Source organism: Chrysemys picta, chromosome 1, assembly GCF_011386835.1.
Source record: "Chrysemys picta bellii isolate R12L10 chromosome 1, ASM1138683v2, whole genome shotgun sequence".
In the NCBI taxonomy this organism is placed as follows: Eukaryota; Metazoa; Chordata; order Testudines; family Emydidae; genus Chrysemys; species Chrysemys picta.
Window position 1 is genome coordinate 127,581,438 of NC_088791.1, and position 21,541 is coordinate 127,602,978.

At 37.4% G+C, this 21,541-nt stretch overlaps 1 protein-coding gene across 3 annotated transcripts in view; it reads left to right on the top strand.

Annotated features, from left to right (window-relative positions):
• The window catches only part of ATXN10 (ataxin 10), a 172,687-nt gene extending 152,585 nt beyond the window's left edge, over nt 1-20,102 (top strand). Inside the window, exon 11 of one of the 3 annotated variants that reach the window (XM_042846823.2) lies at nt 92-12,666. In XM_042846823.2, coding sequence (XP_042702757.2) covers nt 92-159 — 68 coding nt within the window. In that variant the 3' untranslated portion in view covers nt 160-12,666. Of the gene's footprint in view, nt 1-91; nt 12,667-19,400 lie in introns of those variants that run through there. The other 2 variants (XM_005299980.4, XM_042846864.2) reach the window with 2 other exon arrangements.
• Nucleotides 20,103-21,541: the final 1,439 nt, after the last annotated feature.

The following is a 21,541-nucleotide window of genomic DNA, read 5'->3' on the forward strand; positions in this document are numbered from 1 at the left end:
TGATAGATTTTTAGACTAACAGAAAGCTCATTATACATGATCACTTGTAATTGTGTTGCCGTTTTCCTTGATGTCATAATACATTTTGAAGGCAGTCTCACCAGAACCATTCGCCTAAGTTCCTTTCAACTCTTTGCTGTATATGGAAAGGACACATAACCATCTCCAACTGAATTAAACATTTGACAGAATCTAATCACTCTTATAAATGTACAATGCCTAGGAGAAGCCAGAGTTAAAAATCATTTTAAAAAGTCTTTAGAATATGAAAACCCTAAGGATTTCAGGCTTCATCTTACTAAATTGTTCTCTCTGCATGTTTTTCATTTTGTCCACAAGAGTAGAAAGTTTGAGTTTCATTTAAACACCTATGATTTCTTTCCGTGATTAAAAAAAAAAAAAATCAGGTCTGTAATGTCGTGTAAATATATAGTCCATTTTTTAATTTAAAAAGCATTTTGTGTAAAATCACTTCATGAGAAAAACAAACAATGAAATCATATAAATGCATGATAAGATACAATTATAGAGCCACTCCTAGCTATAGTTCTAACTGCACTCTTCAGCAGTCGGGTGAGGATTTAGGGCTAGATTGTGTAAATTAAAGAATGCCCTCAACACTCATTGACTTCACTGAGAGCCGAGTTCTTGTCACCTTGCAAGAGTTGTTCAGCTGTTCACAATATTATTCCTTCAGGGGTTTACAGAAACACCTGAGAACTTTATATAGAGGGCATTTCCCAAAATTCACTTTTACAGTCCCAATGCCTATTTTTGTGATTTAACTTTAATACTTGGCTGCATTTCTCAGATTTCTCTTGGGTTGAGCCTTTCCTAGTAGGTTATACTCAGATTCCTTTTTATAGGAAAACCGCTTAGATTTCCTACTAAACATTGCATAGATATCTATTTTTATTTTTGATATTTATTATGAAGGCATCTGTAACGATTCTGTAGTTAAGGTTGCATTTTGATTTCCACTTAAAGCAGGCCTAACCTATGTTCTATATTTCACTAATTGAATTCAATCTCCAAATTTGACACACAAAATCATCAAAAGAGAATTGCATTTTCTATGTAATTCTTGTGGTAAAAGATTCCATAATTTTTGCAGAGAAAACCTCTACAAATGCTTTTTTTTCCCCTGTAAAGCACACAATTTCCGAGGAGATGCTAGACTGCCATGTTAGAAGTTGAAAGAGCTGTTTGTAATTATTTAGAGAGGACAAAATACTTTCATAAGTCCCTTTATTGGTATCTGATGGAAATAAATCCAAAAGGGAAGAAGTCTCTGCTATGACATTTTCAAAATGAATTACTGTCTATGCAGACCAGTTACGGACCCCTAAGATTATATTCCATTAAATCTAGAACAGCTTCTATGGTGTATCTAAGAAATATCTCCATCTTGATGACTTGTAAACCTACTTGTTGGAGTTCAATTAAGATGTCCAGGCAGCCTTAGCCTCTTGATGTTGCACTCAGATTGGATGCCCAGTTTCAGAGAGCTGTCAAGCAGTCTGTCTAGTTGTCAGATCTGACCCACATCTTTGGATGATGGGTTAGTTTTCCCTAGCAGGGTATCTAAACAGGCAGTTTTCAAAAGTAAAAGAAAAATAATCAAAGATGATTGTGCATATAGATTTACTTCCAACCCATCTACACAGCTTCTTCGAGTTAGATCCTCAACTGGTCTAAGTTTACATAGTTCCATTTAAGTCAGTGGAACAGTGTTGATAAACATTAGCTGAAGATTTGGCCTCTGTGCGACTTGGAAAGAGGGAAAAGAAATTGGAGTGGAACAGGGACTATGGCTCTTTATATCGCATCTGAAGATTCAGACCCCTAAAGGAAAGATGCTCATGGCTGTATTGTTTCTGCTCCCCTGAAGTTTTCTTGCTCAGCACCCAGTGGCACATGCCTATGTTATAAAAATGGATCTATATAAGAAACCAAGTAAAACTGCAGTTAATGGCAAATAAGCTTGCTTGCTTGCTTGCTTTCTTCCCTCACATTAAAAAAAAAAAAAGCTATAAGTGCATACCTGACGTACGTCCAGTTAGAAACTATTTTCTTCTTCTTCTTAAGGAAATGTAATCCTTTCCTACTTAATTACCAAAGGGATTCTTTGGGCTCAGTGTTTTGGTCAAAAAGGTCTATTTTAAGGTAAACTTGAAAGTAGCAAATATTTACTGGAGTCGCCTAACTCAAAGTTGCCTTGACAAAGGCCATTCTAAGCAGAATTTTGCTGTGCCATAACTTCCCATGAATACCTTTGTAATAACTTTTATTTAGGGTGGCAAGCATGTTTTTGAGGACTTTTCAATACATTTTTTAATTAGCAATAGAGTGCCCTGTGGCTTGCTCTCCATTTGTTTTGTGCTCTGTTTCTGGCATTTAGGAGTACCAGAAGCATACTGCACATGTTCAGAGAGACAGTGGTTGTCTGTGGAAAAAGTCAACAGATTTTTTCCCTATACTTATAGTAGGATTAATTGGTCTGTCAAAGTTATTGCAGTTTGATAACAATTGGTAAGTTCTGCCATTTACAGTTAACGCGCCTCTGTAATTGTCTTGAATTTTATTTCTGCATTACAGAATTCTGTTGAATAAGCCACTACTTCCAAAACTGTTTCCAAACTAAGAAGTGAAATACAGGTTTGAATATATAGTGTTTTTCAAAATGTGTTCAGATTTTGTATGGATGTATTGGAATGAAGATTTTTACCATTCTGCTGTTTTACATCTGGCTGAATACAACAGAAAGTCTCTTTAACTTGAATGACCTGCACAGTAAGTGTCTGTGTTATATGAACTCCAGTCTGGCAAAATTTTCTGTAATCAAAAGTGCAGTAATACTTGAAGGAAAAACAGGGACTGCCTTTTTTTTAATAATCGCGCAGCTGGGCACTGATGAGAAGCAAGAATTGGCAGCATTATTGAAAGGGAAACCTGTGGTTACTTTAGGCTTTCTTATTCCAGTGGTTGCTGTGAATCCACACACACACAGAGCCCTTAGTTTGGATAATGGATAAAAATATAGAAAATATAAATAAAAGCTAATTTTCAGATGCTCCCTTTTAAACTTCTACCATTATATTCAGTCTGAAAGTTATCTGAGAGGTAGATTCAAAATATTTTTGACTTCATGGCAGCAGCTAGTATAATTGTGGTTCATGAAACCTCTGGCTAAAGATAGAAGAAATCAAGTTGCTATGCTCTACAACAATGGCAGTTTGTTTTTGTAAAATGCCAGGAAAGACTTTTGGGGGAATTGACAGACATTTTATTTCAGAGTTAGAGTGCAACCTAAAACAGGCCACATACTGTGAAAAAGCCTCATTGCTGAATAGAAGCCAGTAGAAAGCAAAAATAGAAGGGTTATTAAATTTTTAGAGTGCGCCATCATATAGTTAGCCACATTTATGTGAAAAAGCCTATCTCTAGTACGTTGCCTTTCTTTGAAAAGCTTGCCACAGACTCTCTCAATGCGTTCAACAATTTTTAGGTGCATTACACAATTCTGTATTTTCATAGACATAGACAGGACAATAGTATTTCACCTAACATGGTGCATGCACAGGGAGAAAACAGTACTAGTACTCTCCCAATCACTGTCTACAAACCAAGATCTTCCCATTTGAAACACACTATCCTTACCCTTCCTGTAGACCAGTGGTTCTCAACCTACAAGTAAGGCTCAAATCTCCTGGTCTTGGTGGGCATGTCTCCCCTTGGGGGCAGCTCTGGGTTATTGCACCTGTACCGTGTGTGCTATTTCATGCTGTGTTGCTGCTGCTCTCATTCTTGAGCACATAGAATTATTAATACTGTGTTGTTTATAAACCAGTACTGATTGGCATCATACTCCTTGAGGGTTTGAAAGCAATAATTTGTTGGTGACTCAGACAGGAGGTAAAGGCTGTTGATGGAAACCTGGTGGGCTCGAAAGAGGCCGGATCTGGAAGGAGAAGAGAGGACCCTGAATGTGGTGGATTAGATCAGGGGTTGGCCCCTCTGGCCAGTAGTGCCAATGGCAAAACAAGATGGCAGCTGAGTGGGTTAGACTAGGAAGAAAATAAAAAGGGTGACCGCCAAAAAGGAAAGCACTATCTTGCCAAGCCTGCCAAATTCAACTCCCCTTTGTGAGATTTTTAAAAACCCAGAAATTCTGAAAGGTTTTTGGTTATGATGGCTACACAGACTTTAATATAAATCCTTCTGCATGTGTCTTGCATTTATGCATAGCTGAGCTGATTTATCCAGGAGCTGGAATTGGTACAAAATTACACCCATTCCTTGAACAGGAACCTGAACACTTTTTGAGCATCAGGGCTGATTCCTTTCCCTTCCTTTAATAGGCAGAATCTCGGCTTGCTGCTACACTTTCTCTGTGGTTTCTATATAAGTGCTAATCCATAGTGAGCAGCTCAAATGTAAAGCCCTCAATCTTCCATGCTACAGGGCTTCCTGAGAGATGTGGTTGCACTATGCCATCTTTCCTGCGGAAACACCAGCATGCCGGATTCAAATGGGTCCCATCAGACCTCAGCAGTGTTGTTTGTTGCTGTGCTGATAGGTGAAACCATTGCTACCCACAAAGACTCCTTTCAGTGAGGAAGGTGACTTGTCCACTCCCCAAACACTCCTGCCACTAAGGGGCCAGAGGGTGTGAAGATTCTTGCAGATAAAATGTAAGGCTTCCAGTCTTCAGAGAGGAAAGATGATTTTGTAGTAAAGGCAATGGCCTCTGACTCAGGGTGTCCAGACTCCATTCCCAGCTGTACTGCGCCACCAACTTCTTATGTGACATTGGGCAAGTCACTTAGAGTGGGTTTATCAAAAGCTCCTAAGGGAATTAGATGCCCAGTTCCTATTCAAAGTGATTGAGAACTGGGCACCCAGCACTTTTGGGCAGCTTTGAAAATCCCATCCCCAAACGCCCTTTGCATCTATTTTCCATATGTAAAATAGGCTGGTGATACTTCCTTTCACCAACATTTTAACTTGTCTCCTGAGATTGTAAACTGTCTGTGGCAGGAGTGTCTCTTACCGTGTCTTTGCACAGTGCCTTGTATAGTGAGGCCGTAGCCTTATTTGGGTCTTCTAGGCGCTAACATCATTCTGCAGTTAGCTTGGGTTTTTTATTTTCTTTTACAGGATTTTTTTTTTTTTGAGAAAGAGAGAGAGAATACAGAATGTCCTTCCTCTACCAGCTGCACAAATAATTCTTACCTGTCCTGTCACTGTGACAAATGAGTGCACTCTCCCCTTTAAATTCAAGATCCTTCCAAATATGAAAAAACTAAACCGCAAGGGGAGAAGTGTGATTGGCAGTTCAGGGAAGAGATTCTGTAGATGAAAAATACCTTGTTTTTATACATTTTTTCCTCTGCAGTCTAATGATTAGGTCATCATGTTGGGAGTAAAGATTCCTGAGTTCTGTGCCCAAATGCCATTGACTGGCAGTGTGAAGCTGGTCAGGCCTCTTAACCTTCTGTACTTCAGTTTACCCCTCTATAAAATGGAGTTGATACTCATCTACTTCTTGGACTGTTGTGAGGTATAATTTGTTAATGATTGCCAAGCATTTTGAGGTCTTTGGATGAAAGGTGATACATATGTGTGTGTATACAGTTATTTCTTAGAGGTATTTTATCCCGGTACTGACCCAACCACAAGGTTCTATATTTTATAACATCTAGAGAGGGTATAATTTGTGATGGTATTCCTCCGGGTTAGTGATGCTGGCAATCATATTTTGTTTTTCCTCTTATTAATGTTCTTGGAGATTAGATTAATTGGATTAAAAAATAAAACCTAGATCTCCTGGAAGCATTGCAGTTCACTGTGATTCCTGTAGTTTGTTCATCCCAGGATGCATTTATACTATGAATCTTCCATACCAAAAAAGGTTTTGAGCTGTGCTTACCCTGAGTAAATAAATAAGTAAATAAAGTTCAAGCCTTCTTTAGAACATATAAACCTGCCATGTTACACCCAGGAAGAGATGTATATTTGGAAGTCTGTGTGGTTGAAATCCCTCACCCTTTTTCATAATTCCTACCAGTACCAACTATGACCATTAGCACAGTACACAGGTACTACTTGTGCTGGTCCGGACCAAGTAATGCCAGTATATTATAACATTTGTGAGGACCTTCTTGCACACATTATAATTTTGTAAGTCCCTTCAGAAGAATAATCTCCGAAAACGCCAACTCGTGCATGTAAAAGTAAGGCATTAAAGTTAATAACTCACTATTTCTAAACCAAATTTTGTCATATTTGACCTCTGACCTAATCCTCTTTTGATTACTTAAATCCATGACAAGCTTGAATTCCTGAAAGAAAGTGGATTTTGAGTTACTACAGAGCACCAAAAGATGAAACAGAGAAAATATATTTCACTGCCTTATTACTCAAATAGCTTGCTTGATTTTCCTTCGGCCCTCTTTATAAATAAATAAATAAATATATCCCCTTCTCTGGGCTGAGACTAAGCATGAGAAATTTGAGACCCAAAAATTCTTTTTTAAAGGAGTGGTCCAAAAATAGTTTTAAGAATGGAATGCCTTCTGCAACAACCTTCCATATTTCAACCTGTCTTTTTGACATCTCTTCTTGCATGTCTCTCCAGAAATGTCAGACTTAATATAGGCAAAGATGAACTCTGCATCTTTTCTCCCCAATCCTTCCAGCCTTATCCTATTTTCAGCCACTGTTGACAACAATGCCATTTTCCCTGTTGTTTAGGCCAGTAAACTGAGGGCCGTCTTTGACTCTTTTCTGACGCTTGCTCCACACATCTAGACCATGTTCAAATCTTGCTACTTCTTTCTCCATAATATTTCCAAAATCCTTTCTTTCTCCATCACTAAAGCTCTCTTACAGGCCCTCGACATCTTCTGTCTTGATTACTGCAATTAGAGTTGGATGGGTTTTTTTCGATGAATAGTAAATTCACACAAAAAAAATTGCTTTTTTGAGGGGGCACCAAAACTATTTGCAGTATATAAATAAAGTTAGACAGGTCATTTGAAAATTAATTTTTTTGACTTTTCAAAATATTTGGTTTGAAATTCAGCTACATTTATTTTAAAAAATAAATAGTGTAAAACACCCAAAAAGGAAACAAAAATTAAACTGAAAAAAATCTGTAGAGATTTATGTTTTAGGTTATATCATCATGAAATTCCCTTGAAGCACAATTTGAAGCTGGCCTGATTTGTACTAATGGCAGCCATGTTACATAAACCTAAGAGGAAAAACTTCACAAAATATGTTTCCTCTGATGCTCGCTTCAAAATTTTTTCCTCACACTGATGGACATCACTTGGTGTACATGACACTGTTGAAAGTATTTTCATTCACTTCAGTTGTTTTCATTATTTGTGTGTCACAGCGCATTAGAAAATCCTAAGTAACAGCAGAGACAGAAAATACGCCACAAATGTTACCCAAAGACTCTGAATCAACTAAAGCACTTAAGCACGTTTATGTCCCTTTGAAGTAAATAAGACTTAAGCACGTGCTAAAAGATAAGCATGTGTTTAGGTACTTTGCTGACTTGCATACTCTAAAGAAGAATATTTTAAAGATCTAAAAAAGAGAGCTTTGTCCTGAATGTGAGTCAGCTTCCTTTGCACTCTACTGGAGGCTTATGAATAGTAAGTTACAGGTTATATGAACACATCTCAGGTATAAGTTAGCTAGTCCATGAGATCTGGTGCCAAAAGTTTACCAGCTAGGAGGGTAATAATAAAGAAGTGGTAGCATCCTCTCCTAGCCAGCTGTATATTTAGCACACCAAAGATATAAAAATGTACAGATGGAAAGATGTATAAAATCAGTCTTGTACTATTTTACTTGGAGGATGGGTTGAGTGGATTTTTTGCCTAGATTGGTAGATTTTCATGCCAGGCTTTGAGAAGCTACTGAAGTAGTATACATGTTTCTGTCTTTATACACACGTGGCACATGCTCAGACACACACAAAGCCCTTGCGTTTCCCTGGCAAGTTAACAGAAAAACTAAACTTAAAGTTACTACAGTAGTTGAATCTCTGTCCAATACTTAATCAACTTGTTAACAGTGCCTTTTTCCCTATTGCTTCAACTCTCCACCTTGCTGGTTGGTTTTAATAACAATTTGATAGAATTAGTGCCACGTGTTAAAATTTCTCTGAAGAATTTTGTTTTTCTATATCAAGGAAAAAGATCTAAATTGGGAAGTTTTGAATGATTAAATAACAGTAACTAAAGGTAATTGTAAATGTAACAACCCGCTGAATCTTTGATAGTTGTAAGATAATTGTAATATTTCAGTAGAGTTGTCAGGAATATTAGGAGGGATTATGGTGATAGAGAGAACTTTAAGAACTGAACATCATAACTGTGGAGCATTCAACTTCAAATTGATCAAGAGTGTGACTTTTCTTTCTCATCTGAAACCAAAAGATTTATAGTTACTCATAAATTATGGGTTTCTATTAAAAATGTAAGTCATAATTTAAAAAAAATTGGCAGCCTGAGCAGCAAAAATGAATGTGTCATATATATGGTTTTAAGCTAGTGTTACAGATTTGAGTATAGGAAAAAGTAAAACGAACTAGAGGTTATGGCTTAATTTTTTAAAGTTTTGTAATCTTTGGCATATGAGACAAAAATAGCCTGCTATCCCTAAATGTTTGCTGTAGCTCAGTAGCTCTAGAATACTTGACTAGACAAAATTTCCATATTAAAATTGGTCCTTTCATTATTTTAATTCTTTGTAATGCTGCTAGATGAGTGAACCTTGTACTTTTCACTCACATAAAGAGAGAGAGAACGTGAGAATACATATTAAATGGGTTAAAAACTGGTTAACTGATAGATATCAAAAAGTAATTGCACATTGAGAGTCATTACCCAATGGGCACATTTCTAGTGGGATCCTGCAGAAATCTGTTGTCAGCCCAGTGCTATTCAATGTGTTTATCAAAGATCTGGATCTCACCTTAGCCAAATTATATGCTCCCAGTCAAGGGCAACCACCCTTTTTGATCAGTTTTTTAGAGATTTAGGAAGTTTTAGGGAAGCGCATATTATTCATGGGGATGGATTTTAATGAGATGTTTAATTCTACTTTAGATTGATCGAATGTACACACAGGGCATTTGGAAGGAGCAAGTGCAAATTTCTTTTGGTGGATGTCTGGCAGAAGATGAATCTAGATGTCAGGCACTATACATATTATTCTGCTACTCATGGATCTTATTCCAGGATTGATATGATTTTTGTTAGTATGACCTTGGCTAATTTAGTCAAAAAACTAATCTGGGAGTTATCATTTGGTCTGATCATGCCCCCCCATATATTACATTAGAAGTTTGAGACTCAGTGGAAAAACAAAGGGCCTGGCAGTTGAAGAGACCTCTCCCCCCACCTTAGAATTAAAGAGCTGGAAGAAAATTTTCAGAAATATATACAAGGAAATAAGGAAGGGATCAATAAAAATTTCTTTGTGATGCTGGAAAGGTGGTAATGAGGGAAATCTTTATAAACAAAGCATCATACCTCAAAAAGATGAGCGCTCCTGAAGAAGAGAGTTTGGTTAAAGAACTTTGTTTTGGAAGATAGTTATAAATCTACAGGACCTGAAAGCATGTATAAGAAAATAAATGAGATTAACAGGCAAGACTGAGGAAACACTTATATTATGAAAAGGGCAATAAAACTGGTAGGCTTTTAGCTAGAAAGTTAAAATTAAGCAAGATAAATCAACCATCCCTCTGATTAGACATGAAAAGGGAGATTTAGTAACTGGCATCAAACAGATCTCTGAAACCTAGCTTTTTCCATACTTTGTATGCTTCAGAACATCCAAATCCTAAACTTATAAGTAGATATCTGAGACTGCAGCTCTTGATAGGCAGATTGCTGCAAATGAATTTGAAGTTACAATTCTTAAGTATTTATAATCAAATAAAGCTCCAGGTGCCGATGGGTTTTCTGTGAAGTATTATAAAGCAAGTTCTGGTCCCTATTTTAACTGAATTGTTTATATTGGAGAGGGAAAAGCTTCCAGATTCATGGAAGAAGGCAAAAATTAAGGTCATTCATATAGAAAGAAAAGATCTTACCAATTGCTCATTTTACAGACCTATTTCTTTAATTAGTGTGGATGCTAAAATTTATGCTGAGTTGCTAGCCAAAAGATTGCGTGTAATTTTGCCCAAATATTTTCACCATGACCAGTCTGGATTACGATCAGGGACAAATCCCCCCCCCCCCCCCATGTGACATTGGCTCTTAAACCAGTCTGTTCCACTGTAGATGGGAAATACTTCTGCCAACATAAATATTGGCATTTTCAGTTCTAATAGTTGTAGAATCAATTATCAACTGTCTTTGCAGATAAGTAAAGCGACTGTTGGGGCTTATTCGGATTTTTTCCTGGATAAGGACTAAGTAACGTTCCTCTTTGAACTGTGTGTGTAAATAATAGGTTTTCTGTAATTTTTTAATCTGGCGGTCTCTCTTCTCTGTATTGAATTTGTTTATATTGTATGGTTTTCATCACTCCCAGTTAGGTTTTAATACATGTCAATTATGTATGCAGATTATAGGGAGCAGAGATTGAATGGTTTTGATATGTATACTTACAGCACTAGGTTATAAATAGTAACACTAGTTGAAATTTATTGACCTTCCTTATTTATTTCAATTTTTTACAATTATGCCTGATGAGTGCTCAAAGTGCATTACAAGAATTTAAGATACAACACCTAAAACCTAATTCATAGATAGGTACATACATACATATGTACATGAACATAGATATGTATAGCACTCAGGTGTGTGTGCAACCAGCACGTTGGAGCTGGAAAAGTTTTTCACAGTAGTACCTGTTGGAGCGGCACACATGCCCGGTGTGCATCTCCTCATGGCCCCTCTTAAGACCATATAAGGACAGCAGCACCCTGACCCCCCTCAGTTTCTTCATACCACTTGCACCACTCCGTGTGGTTTTCCTTATGTTTTTTTTCTGTGTAGTTAGCTAACCTAAAGTACTCTTTAGGTTTTCTTCACTGTTTTCAGTTTTTATTCTAGTTTATTTGCAACTGTAATTAGTAGGTGTTGCTGAGCACCTGGACATGCAGTGTTCTCTGGGTTTCAAGCAATGCCTTTTGTGTGGGAACTCTATTTCTAATAGAGACCCCCACACACTTTGGTTGCTGTCTCGGTGAAGGACATGTCAAGGAGAGGTGTAGCATCTGCCACTCCATCAAGAAACATACTCAGAGTTCTAGGGATCTGCGCCTGGAGCAGCACTTCCTGGAACACGCCATGAGGCCTACCTCTGCACTGGCACCAGATTGCTTTGTCTGTGCACAGTCAACCACTACTATGATAGACTTTGAACAGACTCTTGAACTTGGATTTCTCTTGAAGGAGAGATCAGTCTTCCTCTCCGTGGGTTCCACGCAAAGGGACCTGTAAGACTTATAGGAGCCACTTGAGCTCAATGAGTGGCTTGTCTTCCACTTCAGAGAGTGGATTGGAGAGTGAATTGGAGCAACACTTAGATTCATCAGGTATCCAAAGTAGAGCTGGACTATCAGCCTATGTCTCCCTGGCAATGAAGCGAGAGACTCTTGGTAACATACTGTCAACTCTGGATCCGACATGACAGAGGCTGTCAAGTGTGGTACCTGTGGATGCTGTTTCAGCGGTACCCATTTCAGTACCTACCACCACACAGGCACATAGACCAGGTCCTTCACTTCCTCATCTGTCTGTCCCTGGTTCACTGTTGATGTAGGAGTTGGTGGAGTTGCTGTCATTTCTGGCTCATCCCGGGCCTTCAACTTCTTTGGCATCAGAGACCGAATGTTGCCAACACTAGCATCAATATCAGTTAAGGAACAATCTAAGCTTGTCTATGCCATCTGGTGCTTGGGTGCACACTTCATTGGGGCTGAGACGTTCTTCAAAGTCAGCACTAACCACACCCTCAACTTTGCCTCTGGTACTAGGTCTTTCATTGGCATGGGTGTTGAAGCCAGACTGTGCTCCTGCATAGCCTGCTGTGGTACTAAACTTAGCAGCTAGACCTTCTGTGAACTGCAATGCCACCACTTGTTCTGACCTGACCTTACCTTACCTTTTCCACTGGAAATTGGCCAGTAGCCTTGCCTGGTTGGGTGTCTCCTGTGCTGACTGCTTATTCAGAGGGCACCTTTAGATATGGGTCAGACTTATCGCTATCCCTACCAAGGCAAGAAAAGTCCAGTAAATCAGCCAGACCACCTCAAAAGGGAGACCTTCGACCATGATGGGTATTGGTCACATAGTAAGGAAAGGCCAGCATGGACTGAAACATTTTGGCCTCTGATGCCCTACTGGCTTATGGGAAACCCTTAAGAGGCTCCTAGGTCCTCAGATCTTGATCTCTACCCAAGATTGTTACATGCTGAGCGGTTTTAAATTGTACGAGTTTTAATTCCTAAGAATATCTAATGTTGAAGATGTGATGTCAGTAATGTGTAGGATCAGAAACATTTGTAACAACACGAGAGCTTTAAAAAAAAATGGACAGTGTCATACGCACTAGATATTGCTAAAAATATACAAAATAATGGCAAACCAAAGTAAAAATACTGTATAAAGCAAAAAAAAAAAACTGTATTGAATTGTTATCATCTTTACATGGTAGTTGGGGCTTTGTGAAACTGTTATAATCTACTCATAGGAAGAATTAAATAACTTGTAGTTCTTTGTAAAAGAATTGGCTTACAGTGAAGGACTAAAAGTCTGAGTGTCGGCTACATGTGGTCAATCACAGCTTGTTGATCCAAACTGTGACTAATTGTGCCAGTAGCTGACTAGAAAACCTCTATAGTGGCAAAAAGAATTATCTTTCAAGTGACTGTGATACAAAATGCCTGAAAGGACTGGAAGACTTACGGGGAAAAGTGTTTATTTCTTTTCTTTGTGGTCCAATCACTTCTGTAAACGGAAGCGAGTCTTTTAATGTGACATTTCATATTTTGTTCTTGGCCATAGAACACCTAGAGACTTGGATTATGAGCTGCAACTTGGCAGACACAGTTTAGCAAGTACTATATTTAAACTTTTCTAGTTTCTAGCCATATAGACCTGTTTCAAACAAGTTCTTTAAGAAGTTGAACTGCTTACATTTTTTGTTTTTTATATTTTGATTTTCTTGGTGCTTCTTTTTATGTTTTAAGTCAGTGGCTCTCGACCTTTCTGGACTACTGTACCCCTTTGAGGAGTCTGATTTGTCTTGCGTACCCTCAAGTTTCACCTCATATAAAAAAAATTGCTTACAAAATCAGACATAAAAATACAAACGTTTCACAGGACACTATTACTGAACAGTTGCTTTCTTTCTCATTTTTACCATATAATTATAAAATAATTATATGGTAAAAATGGGATGATTTAGCTGGGAATTGGTCCTGCTTTGAGCAGGGGGTTGGACTAGATGACCTCTTGAGGTCCCTTCCAACTCTGATATTCTATGATTCTATGATTCTAAATCAATTTGAATATAAATATTGTACTTACATTTCAGTTTATAGAATATAGAGCAGTATAAAACAAGTCATTGTAAGAAATTTTCAAGTTTTTATTGACTTTGCCAGTGCTTTTCATATAGCCTTTTGTAAAAGTAGGCAACTGTCTAGATGAATTGATGTACCACCTGTACAGACCTCTGCGTACCCCCAGGAGTACATGTACCCCTGCTTGAGAACCACTGTTTTAAGTCATGAAGGGAATATAAAGCATTTTGGATTATAAATCTTTAAATGTTTTATGTAGCTTCCTGATAAGGCATTTCTGTGTCTGTTCCTACTGTGCAGTTCATACTACTTAAATTATATAGCTGCTTCCAATTTCAACGATATAATGGAACTAATATACAAAATATGACATCTTTTTTTGCTCATTAGGCAAAAGGAGATCTAAAAAGTAGAACTCCATCAATAACCATTATATGCCGAAAAACATCTTCAGTACAGTTTTGGGTTAAATTTATCATTTATTTATTGACTCCACACTTTATTTGGAAAATATGGTGCAAAGAATATTCCTGCTATGAAAGTGGGGACTGAATTATGACACTGCATTGAGAGAGTAATCAAGGACTTCTCTCTTGTGGAAAGTGCAGGAACTCCGCCACGTTTCTGCTGCAAAGTGTAAAGCCTAGAGGTAAAATCCTGGCCACACTGAAGTCACTGGGAATCTTGTTAGGATTTCACCCTAAGTGTACAAAGGTAGAACTCTCCCTTGCCCTTCTTCCCTCCACTCCACCCCACCCCACCCCCATCCTGACTACCTAGAGAGTATGGTACTATGCAGAGCTTTTTGCTGAGGACAGTTTTCTATAGCATGCTAGGAATTTGTCAATGAAGAAAACTTTATATACTGAATGTCATTTTAATGCCATCCATATTTTGACTGTGAAGGCTCCGTATTCCTTAAAAAAAAAATATCAAGAAACTGCCATACAATATATTTTAACCTAAGTGAAACATCTAAGAATTAAAAAGTATGAAAAGGACTTAAGAGAATTTATATAAATATTTCGTTACTCCTTATTCATTATCTTATCATTATTCAGTTCTGTACATTAGCTAATGACAATATTAACCTGTAAAAATTCACTATGTACATTTTGGAAGCCACCTCAACTCTGATCCACAAGATCCACTTACATACTTTCAATAAAGATATTCATCATAAATTATTTACTCTACCTATTCAGAGACACACAAGTGATGTATATAATAATAATAATAATAATACCTAGTTACTATATAACACTCTTTGTCCATATTGCTCAAAGTGTTTTACAAAACATTTCATAAGTATGTCTTGTGGGTAGGAGTGGACTTGCCCCTATGTTGTTAGAGAGCGAGAGGTAAACTGCTCTCTTCAATGATGTTGCTGATCTTTCACTCCAAACACATTGAAATAATTCATTAGCAAGGTGGTGATTGTTTTCATAATGCATTTGTGTTTCCATGCCACACTACTACTTCTAACAAGAATTTAACAATGTACCCTAGCAGAAGTTTAGTGGGGAAAATAAAAACACAGAGCGGAATTTTGTCCTCTTCTCCCAAGCGTCCCCCCCCCCCCCCCCCCCCCGAGTCAATGGCAAAAATCCCCTTGAATTCAGTAAGGTCAAGATTTCACCCACATCATTTATAATATTAATTCAAGATAGCGCGAATCTCATGGCACAGTGCAAGCTCATCTTTTTTCCCAGGTAATTGGAATTGTGGGTTGGCAAATTATTCAAGGGTGATTTGCAGTGGGTTATCTTAAACAGCTACTTAAATTGCTGTATTTAGGATGAATGTATTGGTTATGTTGAGGAAGCCTAGAGCATTTCTATAAATCAAACTAAATATTGGGATTTGTGCATTAAATAGCTTCAGTTCAGAAAAGTTATATAAATATGTGCAAACTAGACATATCTTGAGTATACCTTGTATATTTTCATTTGCTAAGAAGTGAAATTCTCACAAAAGGAACAAGGATTTATTCTTTCCATTTCTCCCTTCTTTATATAGAAGCTCCAGTATGATAAAGATACTGTAAACTTCTAACATTCATTAATTTGACACTTCAAAATGTACTGTTTTAAAGTCTAGACAACCCTACCAAATCAGATCTACCATGCTTGCTGCATTTTTTCTTTTATGTCGTTTCACAACAAACAGGCTCATGCTCTTATTTGTAGTAACTATGGAAACCTCAGAAGCTCTCTTTCTAAAGCTGAGTATACAATAAAGTGCTTAAAGTGTTGGAAGGATTAGAGACTTTAGAATATGTTTAATTTTCTCTCTATCTATCTGTCTTTGGAGAGGAACAAGAGGGTAATGTGCATATTAGCTAGGGACTCACTTTAATCTCTGCTGACACTTAAGTCTGTCTAGGTTTGCACACAGCCATCCAGGGGTCTCTCTCTCTCAGCATGCTAACAAGGGGAGTTATACATATTCATGGCTCTGAATTGTACAATGGAAAACCTGGATAAGGAAAGGAGAAAGTTATGAACAAGTGAAAATATTATTGAAACCACTTTGCAGCTTTAAGTACAGTGGTCGCTAATGGCAAATCATGTGATGATGATAATGGGTTTCATCACATAATTTTTATTGAGGGCGTACAAGAAATTACATTGTCACAAATTAATTTGACATGGGGACAATAGGAATAGATCAATAGGAATTGTTGTAGAGTTAGCACACATTTTCAGGAAGTATAATAAGGAATTAATCTTATTACCATCTTCATGTCCTGTAATGGCAACGCAAAGATTAATACAAATTTTAATTGTTTAAAAATACTGTACATCTCATATTTTAAAACAAACTATAGTTTGGGTCAGAAACATTACTACTTAAAAAATTCACCACCTTTCTCAGCGGATCTGCTCCCTATGGATGATATATTCAGAGCCATATCTCAGATGGAACTCAGTGGGTGAAATTCTGCTTCTATGCCATAGAAACAGTGTGAGTGATGTTTTGCTTCACACAGTCCACTGGGGGAACATCATGCTACCTTCTGGCCCTCATTAAATGTCCTGAAATAGTGCTAGGGAAGTACTGCTGGACTGTGATCCTGATTCTCCTCCTCATCCACAGCATTCATTAGTTTGCGTGCTTCACCAATCGATTTTGTTAACTATTGTCATTAGAGCTGATGACTGAGATTCTACTTTACATTTGGTTTAGTTTCCTTGGTATTTGGTAAACTTATTTTATATACTCATCTAACTGTGAAAATTGGTAACCCACAGTGAGAGATGACCAGTTAATATATCTTTATATAACCATCATAGTTTGTACATTCATTTAACTGCAATAATGACATGCTCACAAGAGAGGAACAGTGGATATTCTTCATTATTGAATTCCCATTTCAAGACCTTTGTTCTCCCTTATGGTTCTTCACCTACCTGCTCCCAAGCTTCACCCAGGTCTTGATTTCCCAATCCCTTTCTGGCCCCATACAAATCCATCCACTGGCCAGAAATTCGAAAATGAAAGAGGAAGGTGGTGGTAAAAATCTTCTTCTGACTCTTTTAGGGAAAGGCCCTAAAAACTGGCATTTGTTGGACTTTTCAGTCTCTGTTCTCGCAGTGCATTAATGTAATAATAATAATACACCGTTGAAAGATAAAGGGCAGTTTTATTGATGCAACACTAATTAAAATACAGGTATCAATCATTGCTGCTAGCCAAAAGATGTATAATTCTATGCCCTTGCTGGAGATTTCTCCTACTCCAGTTTTAGGGATGCTATATACAGTCAGTCATATGTGACAAATGTGCTATCACCTGATAAGTGTTTGTCTAGAATCCTTTGATTTATGTGACATCAGTCTAGCTGCCTCTTCAGTCTGCCCTATCTAGCTGGGTACCCAGGTAGGGAGCAGAGCCAATGCTATTATTATTATTGTTAATCATGTTTATTATGGTAGTGCCTAAAGACCAACCAATAATGGGCCCCATTGTACTGGGCACCCCCTTGTGAGTCCAGAGCCATCACTTGTTACCAGAAACCCTCTGACGTCATGAATTACTCATAACCTCTTAGTTTAGATCTGAAACACAGTGCCTGTCCAGAAGAGCTTACTATCTAAGAATAAGGCAAGACACACTAATTGGAGACAAAAAACCGAGGGAACAAAAGAAACAGTGAGAATAATAAGAAAATGCATGTTTGTACAGTGCCTAGCATAACGGGGCTGGATACTCTAGGTCAGTGATACTCAGACTGAGGCTTGGAAGCCATAAGTGGCTCTTTGCACGATATTAAAACACTCTGTGATTTAATTATTAACTAATCAGAATGTTTTTACTATGTTATTAATCAATTATGGTTGATATAATGATACTTGGTCAGTCATTTTGCTATAAGAATAATATATATTCTATAAATTATTATATAGTATTCTCTCTCTTTATATGTGTGTGTGTGTGTGTGTATAAAAATGCATTTTCTTATAATTCTCATTGTTTCCTTTGTTCCCTCTGTTAATGAAACAATTCACACTACTGTGGCTCTTTTGGGTAATGTTGATCGCTAATTTGGCTCCTGAACCACTGAGGTCTGAGTATCTCTGCTCTAGGTTCTACCACAACAGAAATAATTAATAATTAATTGGACTTCCTTTCATCTTGGGTTGTGTTTTTGGCTGGGGTTCCTACCCTCCCCATACTGTTCCTGTCCTACTGCCACAGGCAAATGCCCATAGAAACGTATTATGTCTCTGTACTTAGATCCTGTCCAGCCCAAAAGACATCAAGGAGATGAGTAAATTATGTGCATCCTTCTATTATGTGTGAAGGTATGTGTTGCAAATAACTGGTGCCCTACAGGCACATCCTTCTACATGTGAAGCTTAAATGAAATTATTCAGAATTGTTTGTCCCCCATGTGGATGTCTTGGAAAAGATACCATAACATAGCATTTCAACTACAGAATTGGGACTAACATCTGACATTTCATAAAAATGAATATTTTAGTTCTCTTGGAAGATGCCAGATTGATATTGCGGGAAATTTAATTCCTCTGACGTGCCTCAATCCTAGCCGGAAGGGACTCGCTTTAGAGTCAAATGAGTTGTTGCTTGTGTCCATTCAAACATTAGCATCTCTGCAGGAACTACCTACCAGTGGTCCTCTGAGTGTCAGTGGGTTTTATGCTAGAGACCCAAGCACTAGGAACGGAACTTGTATAATTTAATCTAAAACATTGTGTTTCTTAAAAATAAGTCTCCTATGTTACAAACACCACCATTTATCATTTGCATGAACAATTTTAATACAGATGTAATTGACTATTTGTTTGTTTCCTTTTTTGAATTTGTAAATGAAAATATCCAATCAGCTTCATTGTGTCTTGTTTAGAGCGAATTTCATTTTGAGGTTCTTGAGTGCACAATGCTGCAAAAACCGCAGTGGGATTTTTTTTAGCTTTGTGTTAGAAATGTTCCCATGAGTTTCAATTAGATTTGGCTTTTTTAAAATTGTTTTTATGGAATATTTGTGTCAAAGGAAGAAGGGCGGATCCAAGAGTGCCCCCCCCCCTTTTTTTTTGGTAGGTTAATTGCCTTTTTTTTTTTTTTTTTTTTAATTCAAGATAAAACTTGGTTAACTTGACTAAAGTCAGTGGGACCTCATATGAGCTATATTACTCGTGTACAAGTGTTCGCAGGGTCAGGATCATACTTTTTAAGTATCTTTCTCTACTAAACTGCATTTTAGAAATGTGTGTGTGTGGGGGGGGGGAGGGGGGGTCATTCCAGAATTAAAATGAGCATTCTGTTTTGTCTGTAAAATGAGAAATTCCTTAATTCTCTCCTATAGTTGTGAATCAGTGGGCCGTGTATGCCATCCGAAATCTCACTGAGCAAAACGAAAGAAACCAAGAGGTTATTGCACAGATGGAGCAGCAGGGACTGGCAGACAATTCCATCCTCAAGAACATGGGTTTGGAGATTGAGAAACGAGATGAGAAGCTAATATTGAAATCTGTTAGAAAGAACCCAACTTCATGAGCAGTCCCATGTAAACTTTTTGAGGATTGTCACCAAGTAAAAAGAAGGCTTTCCCAAATAATACAGTATGAAGGCCCTGTTAGGATTTCCATTTTTTTTTCCAGTTTAAGTTCCAATCTGCTGGAAGCGTTATTACCTTTTCCAGAGAAACTGTCAAACAATAATGGTCATTCACCACTGTGACACATGAACACCACAAATGCAAAAACCTTTTCAAATCTGGAGATTTGCAGTAATTTCATTAATTCTTTGTTTTGCTAGTGGAAAAGTGTCATGAAGTCAGGAAACTGATTAATGGTTACTTATCTCATTTGTTATACCTGAAGATAATGATGGTTAAAAAGTCACTATGAGATATCACTTCTGTGATATGTTAAAAGCAGCAGCGCTGAATCAGTAAACGTTGGTACTTCAAAAAATAAATAAGAATGTTTAAATATTTGTATTTATATAATGCAATGACAGTGAAAGATTGGATAAATACTTTCTGAATTAAACACATACGATGCTGCCTTCTGTGTATTTAAATTATTCGTAAGTTATCTTTTCTACCTTGTTACTTTCAGTCATTATGCTGAGTATGTTAAAAACAAAGTTGAAGCTGTTGTGGCAACAGATGCTGCATTCCTCTGCTCTGGGGCATGTCTATATTTTGGAGACTTGGATGTTTATTTGAATTTTATTTGTTCCTTTGGATGGTAACTCAACCCTCTCTCCTTTTATTTTGCACTTCTCATGGGTTTTCTGAACTCTGGCAGACGGCTGAAGAGGTAGTTTCTCACTGTGATTAATTCTAGCAGTTTCTTTTCACCCCTCTGCCTTTCCAAAACATTGACAAAACTCATTTCCAGTTAATTAATTCAAGAGAGGCAGAAGAATGGAAGGCCCTGCCTCTTCATTTTAGGTACCCTCCTATATTGTTGTTGGACCCGGCCACTGTGGAATGTGGCATGAATGAGATGGGTGGAAGAAAAAGTGCATGATTAACTCTTCTTGTTCTGAACTGTTGCTTTAGAAATTAGGGAACATGGCTCTTGATGAATTAAGCAGAACAAAAGTTATTATCTAATGGTAATTTTATTAACTCTGTATATACTACTACTATGAATGAATTCTGTTCTGTCCCACAAAAGGGTCTTATTAAATTAAATTGCTCATGTTCAACTATCACTTCACTCATCACTTTATTTGGAATAATAAACTTCTGTCAATATAAATGCATGAGAGTTTAAACAACCATATTCAAAGGGAAAATGAATGTAGTTTTTTAAACATTAAGACATTTATATTTATGCTTATCTGCATCCTAAATTATTGGGGGAAGCTGAAATCCTTCCATTTAAACACATGATCTAGGCATTTATAGTGTTCACCTGACGTGTCGATAAAGCTGACTTGATGAGATTATTGCCCAGCAGTAGTGCACTCATTTTAGGCAATCTTTGGCTTTAGGCTGGGGGCTATCGGGCTGCAGCCCCTTTTAGTTCTTTAGCCATCTTATGTAGTCAAGTGTCGAAAAACACAAAGATGATCACATGCACGAAGGTAGGACTACCACTTCTCCTTTCTAATATAAATATCAAAGAGAGCATATCAAAGCATAAGCTTATGCTCCCAATACTTCTGTTAGTCTTAAACTAAGGACCCTCTGTTGCTTTTTACAGATTCAGACTAACACGGCTACCCCGCTGAAAAGAGAGAAAAGGTTCTCTTTGATTTCAAAAGCCCAAATGTGTTGCCTAAAGAAAAACAACAAAATAATAAATATCTTATTTGGGATTTTTAAATGATGTGGCAGAAAAGTGTCTTGACAGCACACTGGAAGAATTTTTTTGAATTGCTTCATCTGTTGCATTCCAGTTTATAAAAGCTATATAGGATTCAGTACCATCTCTAGTTAAATGGCACAGGGAATACTTTTTGTGTTCTTTGTGGAGTCTACACTGTCAG